Source organism: Papilio xuthus, unplaced genomic scaffold (genome assembly GCF_000836235.2).
Source record: "Papilio xuthus unplaced genomic scaffold, Pxut_1.1 DF827777.1, whole genome shotgun sequence".
NCBI lineage: Eukaryota > Metazoa > Arthropoda > Insecta > Lepidoptera > Papilionidae > Papilio > Papilio xuthus.
Window position 1 is genome coordinate 6,320,995 of NW_013530872.1, and position 21,404 is coordinate 6,342,398.

Sequence of the window (21,404 nt, forward strand, 5' to 3'; positions counted from 1 at the left end):
GCAGCTTCATTTTAGGTATTCATTATCTTTGTGTAAACAATGAATTTAGTCTGTTTTAATAGAAAAAAATCTGCCATTTTTACAGTAATAAGATAAGTAATCAAGATTACCTAGTTTACCTTTTAAATAGAAATATTTAAAAGTACTTAAGTACTGTTTAGTCACGGAATGTAGCTGTGAAAATTGTCTTGTAAGCTTGTAAGCTTTATTTATATTTTTATTAATACTTTACATACGATTCTGTATCTCCATAACACATTTAATTACAGTTATTTTATTGTAATCATGCGTTCGTTTTTTGGCTGATTAAGAATACTCGGTAACGTTTGTTATAAAATGTCTTGGTATCTCCGCGAATGTGTGCGTTGTTATTTTACGTGGAAAAAGTCTTTTGAAATTATATTTTTACATATGATTTTCGAGTATTAATAAATATTTAAATTAGTGTGCGGTATTTTTCTTAAGAATGAATTTAAATTGTATTGTTAAATAAATAAAAAAAAATGATTTAAATACAATTAGTGCTTTTACACTACTGAATAGGATAAAGAGAAGTTGAATTATAAAAAAAATAATTAATGATTGTAATATACGCAGTTGCAATAATTGTGCAGAAAATATATCTACACTGGCTGTCCTACGCGACTCCGTCCACCCGGAAATTAAAAAAAAACTTAATTAGTAGCATCTGTTCTCTTCCAGGTTATGTTCTTTATGCCAAATTTCAGTGAGATCCATGTAGTCGTTCTCGAGATACCTTCCAATACACATCCATTCGCATTTATAATATTAGTTATCTACATATTATTGGTTTACAATTCTCTACAAGTGAATTATGTAGAAATTTCGTAATTCCATTTCAACAATCCATTCATATATTTAAAGACTTAATGTAGGCGTTATCAAAAATGTTTTATTGCGTGTAATTAATTGATCGATATGAAAACGACTGGAACAAGCGTGACAAATTTGTTGACACTATTTCAAGCCAGCAATTAGCTCATACGTGCTGTGTAATTGTTACATTTTTATCGTCATTTTATACACACTTATTGTATTTACGCCGGCCAATTACGACTTAATGATGCAAAAAAAGGCGTTAATAAGGGATCTGCGTGCGCACGCATTTTTACACGCTTTTAATTAAAATCGTGTGAAGTTGACATCTGGCAAAAATGTAATATGATAAACAGATTATACAACAAGACAGAATTGTTTGATTTAATTAGGCGTCTGACTAGATGGAGCCTTTAATTTATCTAAAAACTTAAGGATATTTGAGGCTTTTAACCTCAAACGTAGTCAAGACTGTCAAGTCCGTTTTAAGGCGAGCATCCAAATTACACTTGTCAGTTGATTGTATATGATTACAATTAGATCAAAATTTTAGTAATGAACCCGAATATTTAAATAAATTATGTTTTGTATTAATTTTAGATTTAAATAACAATTAAGCTATATAATTACAGGTATCCGTAACAAATGAAGCATTTATTGTTTCAGGTTATTTATTATTTAAGGAGTTCTGCGAACAAACGTCAGAGGAGCCGGTGCCACAATTAAAATTTTATGAAGAGGTAACTATAAATCTATTACAAGTCTACGTCCTTATAAAATTGCTCATCGTCATATTCACATGCATTATTTATTGTAATTTGCTTATAAATCGAATTCCAAGACGTAGGTTGATTTTGAATAATCTGTTTCCGAAAATATCCTAATACATCTATAATTTTATATTATAAATTGTGTTTTTATTAACAGATAAAGTTGTACGAGAAACAAGAATGCGTGGAGGAGAGGCGGCGGATTGCGAGGGACATTTACGACAATTTTATTATGAAGGAATTATTGGCGCATTCTCACGTGAGTAACAATAGATTTTGCTTCTATAAACTTTCGCGAATGAATGCTTTTGATGGCGACATCGTATTTCCTTTACCTTCGGAATCTGATTCATGATTATGCGTTAACTCTCGTGGATTATTCCTTGATCTTTTCTTCTAGCAATTTGATGACTTCATATCCGTAGAATTTTTAAATTTATAGAGTAAACTAGCTGTCGCTCGCGACTCCGTTCGTGCGGAAAAAATAGATAGCCGATTCTCAGATCTACTATGCATATATTCATAATTTTATAAAAATCGGTCAAGCCGTTTCGGAGGAGTATGCTAACATTGCGACACGCGAATTTTAAATTGAGTGAATATGGTGTGTTACCTTATTGCACCATCAGTTGTATTCTGATAAGTGTTAAATCACCGATTAACATATGTTTTGTATTTGTGGTAAACTAATAGAGACAATTACAGCGTATTGTAAAGAAGAAATATAAAGGTTATTATCCTCTATGCAGTTTTTATACCAAACATATTAAGAGTGAAAACTTAAAATTTGTATGCACATTTGATTTGTAAATAGCAACGAATGCCAGTCAACCTATGCACATTAATCTTACTTTTCGGTCAATGAACCCTGAATGAATAGCTTTCGCAGATGCATTAACAGATAACAGATATATTTCTGCACTCAAGTTGCAATTAAACTGTGGATCTGTCATCAAACAAATGTCATTCCAGTCTCTCATGAGAGTTTCTTATGAAATTCGTCTGTAATGAGACGGTGTTGGCAAGCTGCCCGCCGTACCGGACTTCGACGTACTGTTCACAATCGAATCTTAATGGCATATGCATCAGTCTTTTAGCAGTTACTAACCTATTAATAAAACGTTTAAATGTGAAACTTATTTACCCATTTTTATTTTATTTGTATCATTTATTCATTGAGGAATCTGGTCTGTTCCAATCTAATCTTCTATACGTATTACAGTAACGTCTTAACACATGATGTGATACTATGATTCGTACGACTAAGGTCACTTATTTTACTAAATGCTAGTATACCCATTGAATCTTTGTCTGATACATGACAATGATGATATGACACACTTAGATTTAAGTAATTGGTTGTAACTTGATTGCGTTTTTTATCTGTCTACTCCAGTTAGTTTAAAGATAATTTGAATTATCATTTTAAAAGTAAATATAGGTTTTTAAGTTATTGTTATTTGCAGTGCGCGTTTCAGAGTCTTAGAACTAATTTGTTGGATTTAGATTGAATAAAGATATTTTTATTAATTACTGTTTACCTTTTTCTATTCAAGGTTACATTCTAAATTTAGATGACGTATATTTTTATTAATATTCTATTGTCGGCTTCAGGCATCAGCTTTTAAAAGAAATTCAATTTACTTTGGATATTTATGTAACCAAATTCCCCTCATAGCTTGTGCAAACAACGTATTCGTTATAAAATATTAAACTAGAAGTTTTTAGTTAGATAACCTACATGAGCGCCGTACTGTGGCCTATTAATAATAATTTAACATGCATTCTCTTTGTGTTTTATAAACGAACTATTAATTTTATATCGTGGCGCAAAAATTTGTATTTCATGTGACATATAATGTCTCTAAATAAAAAATTTAAAGCTACAAAGAAACACAATATAAAACCACAAAATGCAATTGTTTTTTTACAAACGATGAAAATAACGTTGTATTTATTATACAGTAAACTAAATAAATTTATTGTAGAAAAAAACTTTTAAATAACCATGGATTTTTAAATTATGACATCTAGTATGAATATCTTTTTATATATATAATTCTTCTGTGAGTGTGTATGTCACTGAACTTCTCTCAAACGACTGGACCGATTTTGATGAAATTTTTTGTGTGTGTTCAAGGGGATCTGGGAATGGTTTAGATTCACAATTTTGTCCGCTGGACAATGTTTTTTTAATTAATTTTTAATTTATTAGTAGTTGTTGATTTTGGAATGTTTTACATTGGACCCGACAGACGGCGCTACCATCGCAGTGTCAAATTTTCAAATTTAAGACGTGTAGACAGGACAACGTCTGTCGGGTCCGCTAGTACTAAATAAAATAATTTAAAACACGACGTTTTCTTTTTTTGTTAGCGATAATGGTATTTAAATGCCATTTATCTGAAATAATTAAATGGTTATAAATTTGGAGAAGCATTAGCTATTGACGTTTGTCAATAAGTGATAGATTAGTAATAATAGTTTAGTAATAAATTCATTATTTTTATAATTGCTATGTTCATCAAGTAGCCAGTTATATTATCGATTTGATACTAATTGTCTTGTTTGTTTTAGGATTATTCCAAAGAGTGTGTTGCGCATGTACAAAAATATTTAATGAAACACGAAGTGCCACCTAATTTATTTGAGGTATGAAATTTTACTTATATTTGTTAGTGACCGATGAACAAGGCAATCTTTGTTAAGTTTTGTTAAAGTGATAAAAGTTTAAAATAAGCGATAATATCTGGAATACTATCCCTTTGATGTATAAAGTAATGTAACTAATTTTGAAATAACTATTTCGATTCGTTCGATGAAGAATTACAGATCTTATGATCATTAAAAAGAAAAAAGTAAACAATTGGAGTATTGCCAGGAGCTTTTGATTTTTAATTTGTTTGTGTTATTTTTTCTAGAAGACTAAGGTCATATTCTTTTACAGCCATATATCGAAGAAATTTTTCAACATTTAAGAGGAGAGCCGTTTAAAAACTTTTTGGAAAGGTAATTTTGTTTTATATTTGGTTCTCTTACATCCCACACTAAAGTTTTATTTGATAATCACGTTTTGTTATCTGTTGAGATTATCATAAGATGTCTATACAATACGAAGTTGTCATGAATGAATAATATTGTTGCAGCGATAAGTACACGAGATTTTGTCAATGGAAGAACTTGGAGTTGAATATTCAGCTCACGATGAACGACTTCAGTGTACACAGGATCATCGGACGAGGAGGTTTCGGGGAGGTCAGTATACAAGTCAAATTTTTGTGTGAAACGATCCTTATTTATATGTATATTATCAAAGGACCTCTTTTAAGGCACGTCGGGCCAAAGAGTAATTTTTTTACCGAGGTGCTGAATCAAATACCGGGTTGTCCTCTTCAAAAAAACTAAGGCTCAATTCACACTTGACACAGATTGTAAAAGAACAGTGACCGGTGAGTCATTATTTCTCGTTACCGTGTAACAGGTGTACGGTTGCCGGAAAGCGGACACGGGGAAAATGTACGCGATGAAGTGCCTCGACAAGAAACGCATCAAAATGAAGCAGGGCGAGACGCTTGCGCTCAACGAGAGGATCATGCTCTCGCTAGTCAGTACTGGGGTGAGTGAGATTGATGATAACTACACACTTGTTTTTATTAGAACTGAGAGATCTGGCTCTTAGGAGGCCAGATTGTGTGTAGCCAGAATAGTGACTAATGCGTATTTGAATCGGCTACTGTTCAAAATATCTCGTATCACGAACTTAAGTTTGAATGGTTAAAAATAATGCGTGAAAGATATGTAAACATTCTTCTATTCTTTTATGACTTTTTATTTGATGGACGTCAAATTATAAGCCTGTATTATCATTAAAATTAAACTAAACGATGATTTATCGTATTGCAATGTCCGGCAATGGGACTATGGCCTCGTCATGCGGATCATCCACCCACCAGCTGAGCCATTATCGACTTACACAATTGCATATCAAGGGTATACAATGAATCCCTATATCCACAGACATCATCTAACATTATCCAAAATTGGTGCCAGTTTTATGTTAATTTGCTATATTTCTGATTTCTTGGGATTAAATTGTACCTTAAATATGTATTCTATTAAGAAAAGGGTCATGACAGACAGACGGACGGAAAAAGTGATCCTACAAGAGTTCCGTTTTTTTCCTTTCGAGGTACGGAACCCTGAAAATAAGCCTGTTTTAAGTATAGATGCACACTGCATTGCTGGATATATACCTTTTTGAAAGACTTGTGAGGTATTTCGTTATCCACCTATATTCGCTCGAGATCATCAGCTATATTTTTGAGTGACTTACCTAATTCCCAATTGGTGGGTTAATACCGTTAAAACACAATAAACCAATTGGTACTCTAAAATAGTTTGCTTTCCTTCAGATGTTTTAGTTCTTATTACAGCTAAGGAATATATTGGATTGAGCGCTGTCTGTTTAGTTTTTGTTTTCGCTAACTTTACTAACAAGTTCAGTAATCAGCGGCCGCGCTGGGCGCCTGATAGCGGTTATTTATTTGTTCTGATTGCTCCTTGTGATTATCGTTCGTTGATATCTGATTGTTTTATTAATAGGTATTATCGCAATGCTTTAAACATTTATACCAGTAAATTAAGTGCCAACGTTCGACTTAAAAATAGAGTGAAACTTGAAATAACAATATCTATGGCAGAAATGAGCCAGCTCGAACAATAAAAGACTAAGATAACATAAAAGACATGCTTGAAGTAAAGGTCATTCGACATTTCGTTTAACGCATGCCGGAGGCCTAATTTTAGTCCTCTTTCCCCTCCTTTTCTTTTAAGAAAAGGTTGGGAGGAACAATATTTCTTCCACAAAATGAAACAGTACGTAACAACAGTGAAGGTTTTCACCGTATACAACCTACTTGCTCATGAGTACTATTTGTTTATGATATGCCGATACAAAATGAAATTGTGCTCTCGATGAGTTGAGTTGCTCTTTTATTTCTCTACGAAATGAAGAGAAGTCGCCTCTTACGCAGATGTCCTCAGCGCGAAGTCTCTTTGCAAATATTTTCAAATATTTTTAGGGTTGCCACTAACATTTAACAATTTCACATAATAAGGTAAATCGGCACACACTTAAATTATGACTGATTTCTGTGATAATTGAATGATTAGAAGATTTATATTTAGATACCAAAGATTATTTTTCTTAAGTTAAGCAAATAAGTAAAATGATATGTGCATTACAATTTTTGTTTATAAAACAATATGGTACAAATCGAAATCTCGCCAGTAAAGTATAAAAATATATATGTGCTTTTGAAAATCTAATAATTTGTTCTAATGAACAAAACACAGTCTGAGAAATTGACTGCCCTGTTTTGTATTTGTTACGTCATTGGTGGCCATAGCCGTTGATAAGTTACTTGAATGTATTTTCCTTTATATTCGGCACGCTTTTGTGTAGCGTAACATTATTTGTGCTCGGCACGTAAAGGAATTTATACAGGGGTGAACCGTGCTCCCGACGACGTCGGTTCCCGTGAAAATTTTGAATGAAACACCGTTACATGCTTTGATGTTTATTCACACGTTTTTGTTATTTAAAATGTGTCGGGCTGAATAAAGATATATAACATAAATTTAATGTATAGAGACATAGAAAAGCGTATATATCTTAATTTTTTGTTTTGTATTAATAGCATTTTGTAGAAAGCAATAGGATTTATGTACATGTTATTTTCTATATCAAAATAATGTCAGACATAGAAAAGAGTGTTAATGTAATGAAAATCATATATTTTATTGTATAAAAATTTGCTATAACATTTTCATTACGTTCGTTAATGGTAAATCTGCAAAATGAAGGACGTAAAAGAAATTTCATCTGTCGATTTTTACGATTCATCTGTCCTTGTAGTCCTATATATTTGTTATTATCGACATTTCAGTTTCAATCAACTAAACATCAAGGTTATTTCCTTAATTATTTTATTCTTTAAGTTTGTCCTCACATGTAAAACATCTATTGTGTTTTCTGCATTATATTAAGAAAGCATTTATTCATCCAAGTGTGTAGTTATCCGATATATGTTATTTCAATTAAATAAGCTTTGTTCTCAATCAATGGCCAGTTTATTGTTGCCCTCCAGTCGACGGTTGAGAGTGAATCACGCATCTGTACTGTGCGGCCCTTTTCGTAATCACCCTTTATTGGATTTCGTTCCTTTACTATTCAATTGACGCTACAAATATATGTTTCTTGCAGACATTCTGTATTGTTAAATTTACTCTCGATGCGAGTTTCCATTAATTGTACGTTCAATAAAAACTATTTAACCTTATGATTTTAAATTTAGTTTATTCCTGATAGACAGTGAGGTAAAAATACGACAAAAAGAATCGTTAAATGTAGGAAAATCCAGTTAAAAGAACAACTTAATTACAATTAAATGTACGCTTTCAAAATGAGTAATGGTGGAAATGCCAATAGTAAAACGTAAATGCCAGTAGCAAAAAAACACAATTTTAATTGGTTCTCGGTACAATGTATCGCGGCACCGACATATAGTTACATATACATCTCGATACAGCATCAGCACATAAATGATAGCCGGCCAATTGGAGTGAAACGAATTGGTTCGCCCTCAATTTGTCGTCGCAGCTCAGCTCGCTTCCGCTGCACTTTGTTTCCATCGAACGATTGCCTCAATCATTTTTCATATTTGTATTGTCCTTAAAAGCCTGTTAATTGTTTTCCGAATTGACACCTACTTCTCTTTATTTCCCTATTCCATGTCTATCAATTACCATCTTTTTGATTTCATTCCTTTCGTGCATTTTTCGTTTAATCCATCTGTAATATTCTAACAAAGCCTTTCTTTTATTTATCTAGTGCACAGCACAATACTTCTTTGCACAAACATTTAATAGAAATATTTTTCCAAAAATACAAAAGACAAACGGTTATACAAAAAAAAATAACTAGCCAACTTTAGATGTTTATCCATCGATTTAGTCCAATCTACCCCGTAAACACGATCCACGAATTTAATGCACAAAAACAACTTTTTACATATGGAATATTTCACGAAGCGACGTGGGAATTTATCGCGAGAATAACATTTGACAACCCGATTTCTGGATGATATAAAACGTCTCCCTAAAGTTTGGCAAGGCCGCCACCCCGAAGTTCTAACTGCGCGAAACTGTCTCTAGTCTCACTCACACTTTAATATGTATTGTGGACTTTTCACATTAATATTTTTCTTTGTCGTGACCTTATTTTTGCATCGTAAGTTTAGTTGCTAGGAACTCGATCGTTTCAATACTTTATGCCATTTGTATCGACACCGTAACTTGTCAGCCAAATGATACCTACCCTAATATTTGGGTTGAACCTTATTTTACTTTAATGAAACTTGGAATAAATCCAACATCTTTAACAATCATTCGTAACAATTAGAATATTTCAAAACTATTTATTCCAGATACTAAGAAAAAAGCTGTACCTACTCGTAGATTCTTTTCCTCATTCATCATCATTCATGCTATTTTCGATTGGTGCAAATTTTAAAATATTCGCTTTTTGTAACTCTTAAAGTTATTTTTTCGTAGTATATGCGGTGTTTGATTTAAAACCTCATTTCGATTGAATAGCGCGGCGTCCTGTCGATTTAATAAACGTGTTAACTATTTTTAAACGGAATGAGAGCGCGTAGGAGCCATCGATTACTTTTACACATGTACCAATAGCTTTCGTACCACGGCAATGTCCGCCATTACCTAAATCTAAGGGAAAACCAATAATCATATAAGCGGATTGGAGATCAAGAATGACTAATAGGGTTTCACACGTTATTCATGTCGTTTTTATATCTTTTATTACTTTTAATACTTACCTTTGAATGTGGATGTTAAGCCTGACATGAATAAGATACATTGACCCCAATGACGCTTTACGTTAATGACTTCAATAGGTAATCTTATGATTAAGGTATTCCTAATTTCTTGTGAGATGACTCGAATTTAGTAATCAATTTCATAGCAAATTCTTTTTTAATTATGTAGCGAAGATGTTACCGCTTTTATTTCCCACAACACAAATCTATGTTTTTGTAGATATTAGTATTAAAAAGAAAAGTGGAAATTTGCGAAATTCGCTTCGTTGAAACATAAATCCTGCGTTATCTAACACCTTTACCCCAATTCAGTTATCCACAAATGATAAATAAATTCGCATATAAGACGAATATTTATTAGGTCGGAGATTACTTACATAAAAATAAGACAGATTTGTCTGTTTGGTGGGACGACACAGTTTTACGAGCGGCCGCTCGGCGCCGACAAGTCTGACGGGGCACCAAGACACCGCAATATCGCTCAGAGCTCAGCCCAGCTTGGAGCACACATGTTTCATTTGTTCACTATTTTATCTACTAACTTACTGGTACTTATTTACTTGATAAGTTAAGTAGAACGGCTTAGTAACATGTGAAGATTATTTCGACTTCTAACTTTCTAAGGGAGATTTTTTCTTGATTTTCTTTTAATAGTGTATTAATTTATAGATATTTTGTATTTATTTATTTCTTTTTTCATTTTATAGCATTGCAAAAAGGTTCTAGTGATATTTTTTAACTTTACTAGCGAATGTTATAACTTTGTCATGTTTATTGAGCTAATATAAGCAGTGTGAACGCAGTTTATGAAAGAGGTAACATATGCACAAAAACATTTTTAATACATGGCCAATATTTATATACTGCAAACATAAATTTTAATGTATAATGTCTTTATGCAATATAATCCCACTTAAAACATCATGTAAAAGCAGAATATTATGCTAAAATTATTTGCATTTATTAAAATTACGTTTTAATACGAATGTAAATGCAGGCATAAATTTGACCACACTACAATATAGTTATATTTGAACAGTTTTATGTTTCGTACCCTCTGACTATCCCTTTAGGTTTACTATCGTGAAAGTTTTATTTTCCTGGATGACGACAGATGCGTCGTATAGACAATGTAATGTCATTAGAGAGAAATTTTATGAGTCATAACTTTTATTCGTGATTCATAACTGACGCAGCGCCGTTTATTCGGGAGATGATACAGTTGCGTCCTTTTCGATACTATGTTTAACAATGCTGTATTCTTACTCGTATTATAAATATTACACAGGATCTATATTTATATCACTACTAGCATTCTCAACCGACTCCGTTTGGGGTTGAATCAAAAATAAAATTCCTGGCCTTTGTGCTGTTCCATGTTGTAATCTATTTCTGTTCTAATTTTCCTCTTGATACGTTCAACCGTTATAGAATTACCGATAACGAACCATCAATTCGTTAATCCAAACTTTCGCATTTATAATAATAAGTTTATAATATTAGATTAGTAACATTTTAAGTTAATAGCGTATAGCTAAGTATGTATTGACTATATACAATATTGAATTAAGAGAGTGACAATGGTAAGCTATCCAGGATTGCGTCTAACGGACTAATTTGATCTAGTAATTAAATAATGTAAAGTTTATTTGAAATATTTAAACTCCTTTTTTATTTATCTCTTTAATTCAATATTATATTATTTATTTATAATCTAATACTATTTGTAATATATCAATATGATATCCAGACGGCCTGTCACAGTGTGACTAACTTAATTGTAACGCAAGCCGTGTAAAACCTGCTTGATAAAAGATGCAGACGCACTCTCACGTGACGTCGCGCTTCCCGTACGACACGGCGATTGTCCCTTCCTTTCCCCTGTGAATCACTTCCCTTCTCATAGATCGATTATACTTTGATAACTGAGTTCATTTTTAACAGATTATTCTTTGAAAATAACATGCTAGCGTTAAATTTTAGCATCGTAAAAAATGGATGGAATTATTTAATTTTTTTTTCGGAATGATTTAAAATATTGATAATATTGTATCCTTCCTTTCCGATCAGCGGAGTTTTTGTATTGGTTTTTCGTGTTAATTCGCCAAATGTGGCATTGTGTCTTATTCTTTCCGATTGACAAATGTGACTGCTGTAACGTTTAGGATTTTTTGTATAATGAATTCGTCGTCTGATGCTGTGTCCCGGATCCCTATAATATACAGGTAGTAGGACTGTCACAGTATAAGGGGTTGTAAACAAAGGATTAGTTCATCATACGCACGGTTAATATTTCCGGTGGCGGTGCCGTGCCGCCCATAACCGCGGGTTTATTGCTTTAAATGCTATTTTGCAATTCGTTACTGGACGGACGTTCGCTCGGGACTATATTCGTAGCTTTGCATTCCCGTTTCATTTCAATTTGCGTCACTTTGCTGGATTGATTTCCAAATTAACGTGGCACGCGATGCGATGCGGGGGGAAGTTGGGCTCGCTCGTGTTTTGTTTACTTTATGTATGTACACAAGAGCGATGGTCGTAAAGCGGCCATTTTAAGCTATATTTTGAAAACCAATAGTGGACAAAACAATATTTGAACGCGACAATTGGCGTGTAATAAGTTCATCCAAACATGTGTAAAATACGACGCCCAATAAACATTAAGAGTGATAATTAAAAACGTTTTATCGAAACTCAAGTATTGTATGTCGTATGTACCATACGTGGTTCTTTACGTCGTAAAGGCCCAGGTTGGTCGGAAGTGACTGTGGATTTTCCAAAGTACAAGTTGAATATATTTTGCGTATTGTAAAATATTCCTATTATATAGGTGTCAGTGACGTTGGCAACTTATATGATTACTTACATACCTATTTTCAGATATTATTAGTTAAAATCATTTGACGCGAATGACTTCCTTTCGTTACAAAGTCAAGTGTCAGAATGAGTAGTGAGAGGACATAAATGTTGACATTTTAATAAGGCTAGTATTGCGCCAGTACACCGGCAAAGTGTTGCATAATCTTACTAACACTATATCATACAATCTTACCATGCCTTATAAATAAGCTATTAAGTGACTCTGCAAATTCTTTTAGAGAAATCAATGACGTTTTCATATACAATTAATCAAATTAGTTTAATTAAAAAATAATAGAAATATTCACACAAAGGAAATGTACTTAAAAGATTCATATCGAACTTGTCATGGCTTCTTTTGTTCCGAGTAAAATAATTAACAATTCATATTACTCATCAATAGATCGTTATCAATTAAAGTCATTAATCGGTATAATAGTACTTTTTATTCCTAAGTATTGACGTCACTAGCCATAATGAATAAACTATTACAGGTATGCATACGTATCAGCAATTGCTGCAATTAAGCAAGCAGCGCGCCATTCCCTCTAAATGATTCTAACTAATAATGTCTAAAACTCCAGAACTTCTACAGTGATCTTGCTGAAATTTGGCAGAGATGTAGAAGGTAGTCTGGAAGAACACATATGCGCGCGATGACGGAGTCGCGGGCGCCAACTAGTATACTATAATAACGATAGCTTTTTTAATATTGTTCAGGTGGACTGCCCATTCATCGTGTGCATGACGTACGCTTTCCATACACCAGACAAGCTGTGCTTCATCCTTGACCTGATGAACGGGGGCGATCTACATTATCACCTCTCCCAACATGGCGTCTTCAATGAAGCTGAGATGAAGTTTTACGCCGCTGAAGTTATTTTAGGTAAGCATTTTTTACCTTGTATTGGGTGCCGAACGAAAAGCACATTTATTTATAAAAGAAGGAACATTGGGTTTTTAGACCTTCTTAGATTCGTACAAGAAAAGATTGTCATTGGAGTGGTTCTTTGATTTAAACAAGGAAAAGATACAAAATTCAAAACATTACATTGCATAAAGTAAGATAAAAACCTAAACGATACAAAAAGTGAAAACTCCAAAAGTTAGGCTATTTTTGACTATTGCCACACCTTTTATCGCTTCGAGGTTCGTAAAATCTGTTCGTTTTGCTTTGATATTAGACGATTAAACACGTGTATTGCTGTGACGTATATATCTGACTTACTTCTGTGTCTATTTTTGATGTGATTCATCGAAAAAAAAACCTTTTTTTTTATTAGCAAAACGATCAATGACATTTAAACTGAACTCTTTTATTTTTTATCTGATTTATAAATGGTTTTCCTAAATGTAATTGTGCATCTAAATGCAATATACATACGTCTAGTGAGACGATCGGAATGTTTTGATTTGGGTTTAGTTGTGTTTTCATAGATAATTGTTATCATCATCATCAGCTCACTATACGTCCCCACCGAGGGGCTCGGAGCCTACCCTAAGTCAAGGGTGATTAGGCCATAGTCAACCACGCTGGCCAATGCGGGTTGGTTGACTTCACACATATCTTTTGAATTACTTCTCAGACATGTGCAGGTTGCATCACGATGTTTTCCTTCACCGTAAGAACGTCGGATAAATGTACATATGTAAATCGAAAATCGAAAAATACATTGGTACATGGCGATATTCGAACCCAGGACCTGCAGATTGCAAGTCAAGTGCTTGATCACTGTGCCACCGACGCTCCTCATAATTGTTATGAGCATTAGTAATGCAACATTGTTTTATCACTTCAATTATTACCAAACGTATTCTCCATTGTTTATTATTCCTACAGCTATTATTTAATAAATAATCTAATTTCCTTTTGTCTTTAGATGATATACTAATGTAAATAATAGTTTTGTTTAAGATAATCTTAATTAGGTCAGAATTAGGAGAATTTAAAAAGGTTTAATTTGCGTTTCCTCGAATAAAGAAAACTAAGGAGTAGTTTATTCAATAAAATAATGACGTCACAGCAACTTGATTAGTTTACAAATTGAAGCACAAAGCTTTGTCAAGCTATTGCTTTACTATAATAGATTCAATATCCATTTCCAATTTGCAATTTCACATCGGCATGTTATTACGATCTGGAACAGTATCGAAAAATAATGGATAGTCGTAACTCTGTCCGCCTATAAATATTTCTTGTCGTTACATTTGCTTTTATAGATTTGCAGTAAATGTTAATGCATTTTTGTAAAAGAAAAGTAAATAAAAAATGTATTTAATTTAAATGTAACTTGCACACAATTACTGGTATGAAAAAGAAATAATTGTGTAAAAAGGTTGAGGATTAAATTAATAATACAAATGATTTGTTTTTTTTTTATCTTCGCAGGCTTAGAACACATGCACAAACGACACATAGTATACAGGGATTTGAAACCGGCTAACATACTGTTGGATGAACACGGCCACGTGAGAATATCCGACCTGGGCCTCGCCTGCGACTTCTCCAAGAAGAAGCCACACGCTAGTGTGTAAGTTGACTTTTGCCTAAAAATACGTTAACTTTCCTATGAACGTGTACGAACCTGCGTTATATTGTGACGTCATAGAAATTGGAAATAAGTGTTGCCAGTAAAAAATAAAATAAATATTTTAATAAAATTTAAAAAATATTTTAATGAAATAAATAAGATTTGAAATGCAAATTTTTATTTGTATATCTTTATATATTTGGATATGTTTTGTATATCTTTGTAAATTTTCCTTATCACGAGCAAGCGTAAAAAGACCTGTAAAGTAAAATTAAACTTCAATTGTATAAAATTCAATTTTATTTACGATTAAATCTGCTGTGCTCTATCCCGGTCTATGTGAACGGACCCTAAGTCGTACTATATCAATTTCAGAGGCACGCACGGTTACATGGCACCGGAGGTCCTGTCAAAGGGCACGGGTTACGACTCTTCAGCGGACTGGTTCAGTTTCGGCTGCATGCTGTACAAGCTACTCAAAGGCCACTCTCCATTCCGCCAGCACAAGACTAAAGACAAACACGAGATCGACAGGATGACCCTAACAATGGTAAATATCTAGATTCTTGCTTTTTATACATTTAACACTAACGTTTGCACAACACTTTTGTCAAATTAAACATTCATAATACAACTAATACAGTATAGGACTACTTGAACCTTGTAGTCATCTATTATAAAGCCTATTAAGTAACAATATTCTTAAGGAACTGAGAAATTGTAACCTTATTGCTAGAAAACTTAAGGTTAAAATTTGCATAAATGTAGATTTTACTATTATTTAATTGCTTTAATAATACTACTTAACATAAGCTTATTAGTACTTGTCTTGTTTTTATTTTACACTAGCTTTTGCCCAAGACACCGTTCGCACGGAATTAAAAAAAAAACTTAGCAAGTATGTGGCCTTTCAGACTATGTTCTACATCTATGCCAGATTTCAGCGAGATTAATGCAGCCTTTCTGGAAATGACATCTAACAAACATCCATCCATATGTCCAAACATTTGCATTTATAATATTAGTAATATGTAAAGGCATTAAGCGTCCAATTTACCGACAATTCGTAATCATGATTCATATAATTAGTATAAAATAGAATGTGATTTGTGAGGATTGAATAATTTCTGCAATAGAATTACAATATGTTTCAGAACGTGGAGCTGCCGGAGTCGTTCAGCCCCAGCCTGCGCAGTCTGCTGGAGGGCCTGCTGCAGCGCGACGTCGCCAAGCGCCTCGGCTGCAAGGGCAGGGGGTGAGGACAATAACTCTATCTCATATAGCCAACTAACATCTAATTTACATAACAAATACAACTAAAGTCTAATTTCAAGTTGCCAATAAAACACAATTAATTTCTACTAAAAGACGGAAATACAATTTGAAAAAATTATGGGTGGTTTGCAGAAAATAATTTAGACGTACATTATCCACATCTAACATAATCCACATGGCTGTAAAATTGCATATGCTCATGCATGCGTGCTTGCGTGTGTGTGCGTGCGTGCGTGTGTGCGTGCACGTGTTACTTATGTGTTGTTGTAGCGCGGACGAGCTGAAGGAGCACGTGTTCTTCGCGGGCATAGACTGGCAACAGGTGTACCACCAGAAGTATACGCCGCCGCTGATCCCGCCGCGCGGCGAGGTCAATGCTGCAGACGCCTTTGACATCGGCAGCTTTGATGAGGAGGACACCAAGGGTATCAAGGTGAGGTACTAGTTGTGATTTAATGCGAACAAATTCACGTCAAAATCAAGCTTGTAATATAAATACATTAACTTTTTGGAAGTGTTGGTTCGGCTTTTTGGCGAATTCAGGCGGCCGTTTACTCATTGCCCATTTTATTCATTTCGAATAAAGTGTAAAATATGTGCGCTTTGTTTAAATTGTTTTTAATTATCATCAATAATGAGAATAAAAAAATAAGTTTGTAAAAAATATGTGTACAAAAAATTACTTCGATTTACGCAATTATTAAAAACTCAATGATGTATTTTGTGTTGCAGTTGACGGAAACTGATCAGATGCAGTACAAGGACTTCCCGCTGGTGATCTCCGAGCGCTGGCAGGCGGAGGTGGCGGAGACTGTGTTCGAGACCATCAACCAAGAGGCAGACAAGAACGAGCACAAGAAGAAGGCCAAGCAGAAGCAGAAGTTCGATGCTGATGAAAAAGGTTCAATTTGACATTACGCCTGGCGAAGTCTATTTCATGCGAAAAAAAATATAGTAGCATGGAACATATTTATCAAACTATTCATATTTCTGACTCCGATTCGTCGTTTTGTCTCTGGTAACTCGAAAAGCATAATAAAGGACACATTTTTTATTTTATTTATTTAAGACATTCAAGATTTATGAACGGCAAATATGAAATGAATACTTAATAAAACATTTTTTTTTTGTTAATTTGCAGAATCTGATTGCATTCTGCACGGCTACATAAAGAAATTGGGAGGTCCCTTCGCGAGCGCGTGGCAGACGCGGTACGCGAAGCTGTATCCCAACCGGCTGGAGCTGCATCTGGAGAACAGCGCCAAGCCAGAGATGATCTTGCTCGACACCGTGGAGGATGTCTCTGCAGACCTCGTGTCTGTCAAGGGCGAGCAGTGCATTGTGCTGCGAACACGTAACGACACCAAAATAGTACTTACTAACACTGTAAGTAACCTTATTCTCTCCTAGTGTGTTTATGAATGAATTTACCTTATGAAAAAAAAATTGACAAGTAAGGTGTCATTTGATTCGTATTCTTCCCCACGGGGTTAGCAAGTTTTTTTTAACGAAGAACTAGTGTTTTTCAATATATGAGAAATAGAAACAGTATATTTTATAACAATTTTCATACAACAGGAACATTAGTGCTGATATGAATGTTATAATTTACAGGATGAGATCGGTCTGAAAGAGTGGGCGCTATCGCTGCGGTCTGCGCACAAGTGCTCGCAGGAGCTGCTGGCCTCGATGGCGCGTAAGGCGGGCAAGATCTACGGCACCGACTCCAAGGAGGCGGCAGGACTTGCGCGTGCGCACAACGGTGGCAACTAGCACGAGCCGCCCGCGCCCCCGCGGGCCAAGATGTTCCGACGCTCCAAGAGCGCCGCGCAGCTCATCAAGTAGAGCGTCACCACGCCCCACCCCTAACTCGCCCCGCCCTACCGCCACGTAGCAGTACCGCTACGCCGCGTAGCCGTAGACCTCGGGTTGGAATAATTTACATGGGTAATGGTAGTTTACTACGTAGTGTCGGTAATTCCGCGTCGTGTTTGTATGAAAATACTAGCATTGATATTCTCGGGATATGATTTATCGATTTGTATATACGCCTTTCTATATAGAGAGGAATCGATTGTACTTCGAAGTACCATTATCCAATCGAGATTTGAATTCGAACGACGATAATCGAGTCATGTAGAGCTAGGAGTTAGTGGTAGAGTGCGTAGGTCAAGTAAAGCCATGTGAACCCTGGATTTTAATTAGGCTCTTTAAATAAGTGCTACGCGGCGCTCTACTGTTGGTGGTGAAGACCAAGTTATAGTGGTCGTTCTATACAAGTAGAGTTGTGCTAATGTGGTTAATAGTGGTTTGGACAATTAATAAACTATGGTGAAGTGAAGTTTTCTTTGCAATCTGAGTAAATGAGAAAAAAAACAATCGTTAGATAAGTTTGCTACATTTCAAAGGTTAACGATCTAAGATCAAACTTTTTTTTTTAAATATTTATGACAGTGCCACATTTGTAACTGTAGTGTAATGTTAGCAACATCAATTGTAACTTTAGTTATGCTCATGGAATTAATATTAAAAAAAATAATAATCTGATTAAATCTAATTAAGAACGTTAGAGGAACAAATAAGAAAGTAAAGTAATTCGATCTCTTGTCATGTTAACTAACGATCAAATTTATTTTTATTGATTTATTTTGAATGTGGTTTTATTTTTCGATGCATTTTTTTATCATTTAATAGATTGAAAGTAAGAAATATGTGTTGATTATCCTATAAATAGGAATAATATGAGTGAAGGAATCGATATCAAAGCAAGAATGAAGATGGCATTTTATCCTATGTATTGTGATAGGACCGATCAAATCTATAATGTAATGTAAAATAATTTTCTCTTAGTTTATTTGCATGGTTGGATTTTGTAATTATTAACATATTGTTCTGGATGTTGTATTTAACTATGTGGTAGGTAATGTAAACAATTAAATATTATATACAAATCGAGTAGATAATTCTAGCGTATGTGTTTTGTGCAATAGGTCACGCGTAAAGTACTAAAAGCGTTAAAAAAATTGTAACTTAATTTAAATTATTAGAAAAAAAAATCTTTGGATTTTTGAATTTTAATGCGAATTGGATTAATATTAACACGTAATTATAGATGCTTCGACTTAATCGATTTGTAACGTAATTAGAAGTTATAGCACTTCGGTCGTACCTCCCAATAGGGATGTTCGATGTTGCAAAGTATCGATATATCGATGTTTGGCTCAACATCGATAAGCATCGAACATCTCTACCCCGACTATTGCACACGAAATAATTGGTACGTAACATTGGGCTCTCTCCGCGACTATTTAGTTGTATTTCTTAGTAACTCGTTCGTTCGATGGAAATATTTATTAAAATGTACTTAAATTGTTTCATATAACTTGTTGAGTTTCATATCAACTGTTCGTTTAAGTTTGTTATTTATTTTATTAGATACAAAATAAGTAGATCTAATGAATAAAATCTCCTTTTCGTAAATAGAGGCAATACATTTTCTAACATTTAGATATGACGACCGATAACAATAGTAACAAAATGCAATATTTAGATAAACTTTTTAATATTCTAATGTAATGTAAATTAATTTTACTCGTGGTTTTATAATTTAATAAATATTCCATAGGAAATATACTATCTCTATGTCTGAACTTTTTGAATGTTTTTTTTTTGTAACAATGCAATTTTATTTATGAATGTCTTTATATCTGATGCAGATTTAGTTTTTTTTATTATACTTTTAAGATATCGCCATAAAAATAATGTTATGGTATTTTATGTGTAATCTGGATAAGAAAAGATTTAAATTTATAATAAAAATAAATGTCAGTACACGGTCGTTACATTATATTTTTTATCAAAAGTTATTTGTCAAGATATGAAATGATTTTATGAATTTAAAAGATTAAAATGTGGCATTTTTTACAAACTTTAAATGTTGGATTTTTTCCAAAACGAGGCACATAAGCATTTGGTCACTTCAATTCGCTTAAATAGTGAAGAGACCGTTGCTACAGACATTTGCATTTGCAGATGCACTACTTACTTTTAATTGACAGAGGAGGGGACAGAAAAAGGATATTTATCCTTTATGTGTCCTTTCCTCTGCCAAATCCAGGCATTGGAACAGAGTATACATTCGTTATTATAACTGAATACTACGCTTGTATGTGATGTTAACAAAACTAAAAGCTTTACCTAAGCACACGTGAACGCATAAATATACAAAGAAATGAATATATTTGTAATGAAACAAATCGCAATAACTACTGTAGTTTTCAAATATGTTGACGGCTCTTAACTTCGCGCGAGTCGCTATACAAAACACAATAATAGAGGGTTGCGGTAGTAGGGTACTGCAGCGCGCACATGACCTTGAGCCTACAATATATTTGAAAAGAATTATACTATATACACATATTAGATAAATAGAAGTTAGTATATTTTAACATATATTTTATCTGATTTATTTATTAAGTCCTCAAGTGTTGTTAAACATTCCTTTATACAAGTTTTTTTCGCGATTTAAAACAGTTGTCATTTTTACCGGATTTTTATTAAAATGTTCAATGTTAAAAATCATTAACAACCATAAATCTTAAGCAATTGCCTTAAATCTTTCTCTGTGTTTTTCGTTGACACAATAAATAATATTTGAATGTTAATTTTTATTCATTGTAAATATGTATTTATTAACTGTCAACGGCAGCATTAACAAAATTTGTAGTTTATTATTTTATGTACTATTTAATCGATATTAATGTAAAACTGTAGTTAACTATTAATGTAAAATGAATCCCACAAGATGCTAGTTTGTATACTGCCAAATTTTGAACCGGAATCGATATAAGATTTAAATAAAATGATAAGTAGTTGATAGTTAAATCGATAATGTTGAAAATTAATCGATCAACTATGTTAGATGTAATGTATCCTATCATTTGCTAGATATTTGATATTGTGTGATTGATAATATTTATCTATTAGGATATTGATTTAGATGCTAGTCAATTGAATTTACAACACTGGACAATGATTCGTTGAATTTAAGTGAAAAAAATAAATGTAACATATTATATAGCTTTTAAATTAACAGTTTGAGCAGTATTATAGGTTAGTTTAATGAGATCATTGTACAGTGCGATCCAAACTTTATGGTGGCTCGGAATATCAATGCACAATTTCAGCTGTTGGCGAGATGAATATAAAAGGGTACACAGCAATATAAAACAATA

At 33.5% G+C, this 21,404-nt stretch overlaps 1 protein-coding gene across 2 annotated transcripts in view; it reads left to right on the forward strand.

The window, feature by feature from the left end:
• Gprk1 (G protein-coupled receptor kinase 1) overlaps window positions 1-18,153 on the forward strand; it is a 32,170-nt gene extending 14,017 nt beyond the window's left edge. Inside the window, exons 3-16 of one of the 2 annotated variants that reach the window (XM_013309608.1) lie at window positions 1,504-1,577; window positions 1,765-1,866; window positions 4,185-4,259; window positions 4,555-4,616; window positions 4,754-4,862; window positions 5,089-5,223; window positions 13,085-13,250; window positions 14,754-14,895; window positions 15,271-15,445; window positions 16,032-16,150; window positions 16,441-16,603; window positions 16,903-17,071; window positions 17,312-17,556; window positions 17,785-18,153. In XM_013309608.1, coding sequence (XP_013165062.1) covers window positions 1,504-1,577; window positions 1,765-1,866; window positions 4,185-4,259; window positions 4,555-4,616; window positions 4,754-4,862; window positions 5,089-5,223; window positions 13,085-13,250; window positions 14,754-14,895; window positions 15,271-15,445; window positions 16,032-16,150; window positions 16,441-16,603; window positions 16,903-17,071; window positions 17,312-17,556; window positions 17,785-17,943 — 1,895 coding nt within the window. In that variant the 3' untranslated portion in view covers window positions 17,944-18,153. The remainder of the gene's footprint in view (window positions 1-1,503; window positions 1,578-1,764; window positions 1,867-4,184; window positions 4,260-4,554; window positions 4,617-4,753; window positions 4,863-5,088; window positions 5,224-13,084; window positions 13,251-14,753; window positions 14,896-15,270; window positions 15,446-16,031; window positions 16,151-16,440; window positions 16,604-16,902; window positions 17,072-17,311; window positions 17,557-17,784) is intronic. The other variant, XM_013309610.1, reaches the window with a different exon arrangement.
• The last annotated feature ends 3,251 nt before the right edge of the window (window positions 18,154-21,404 follow it).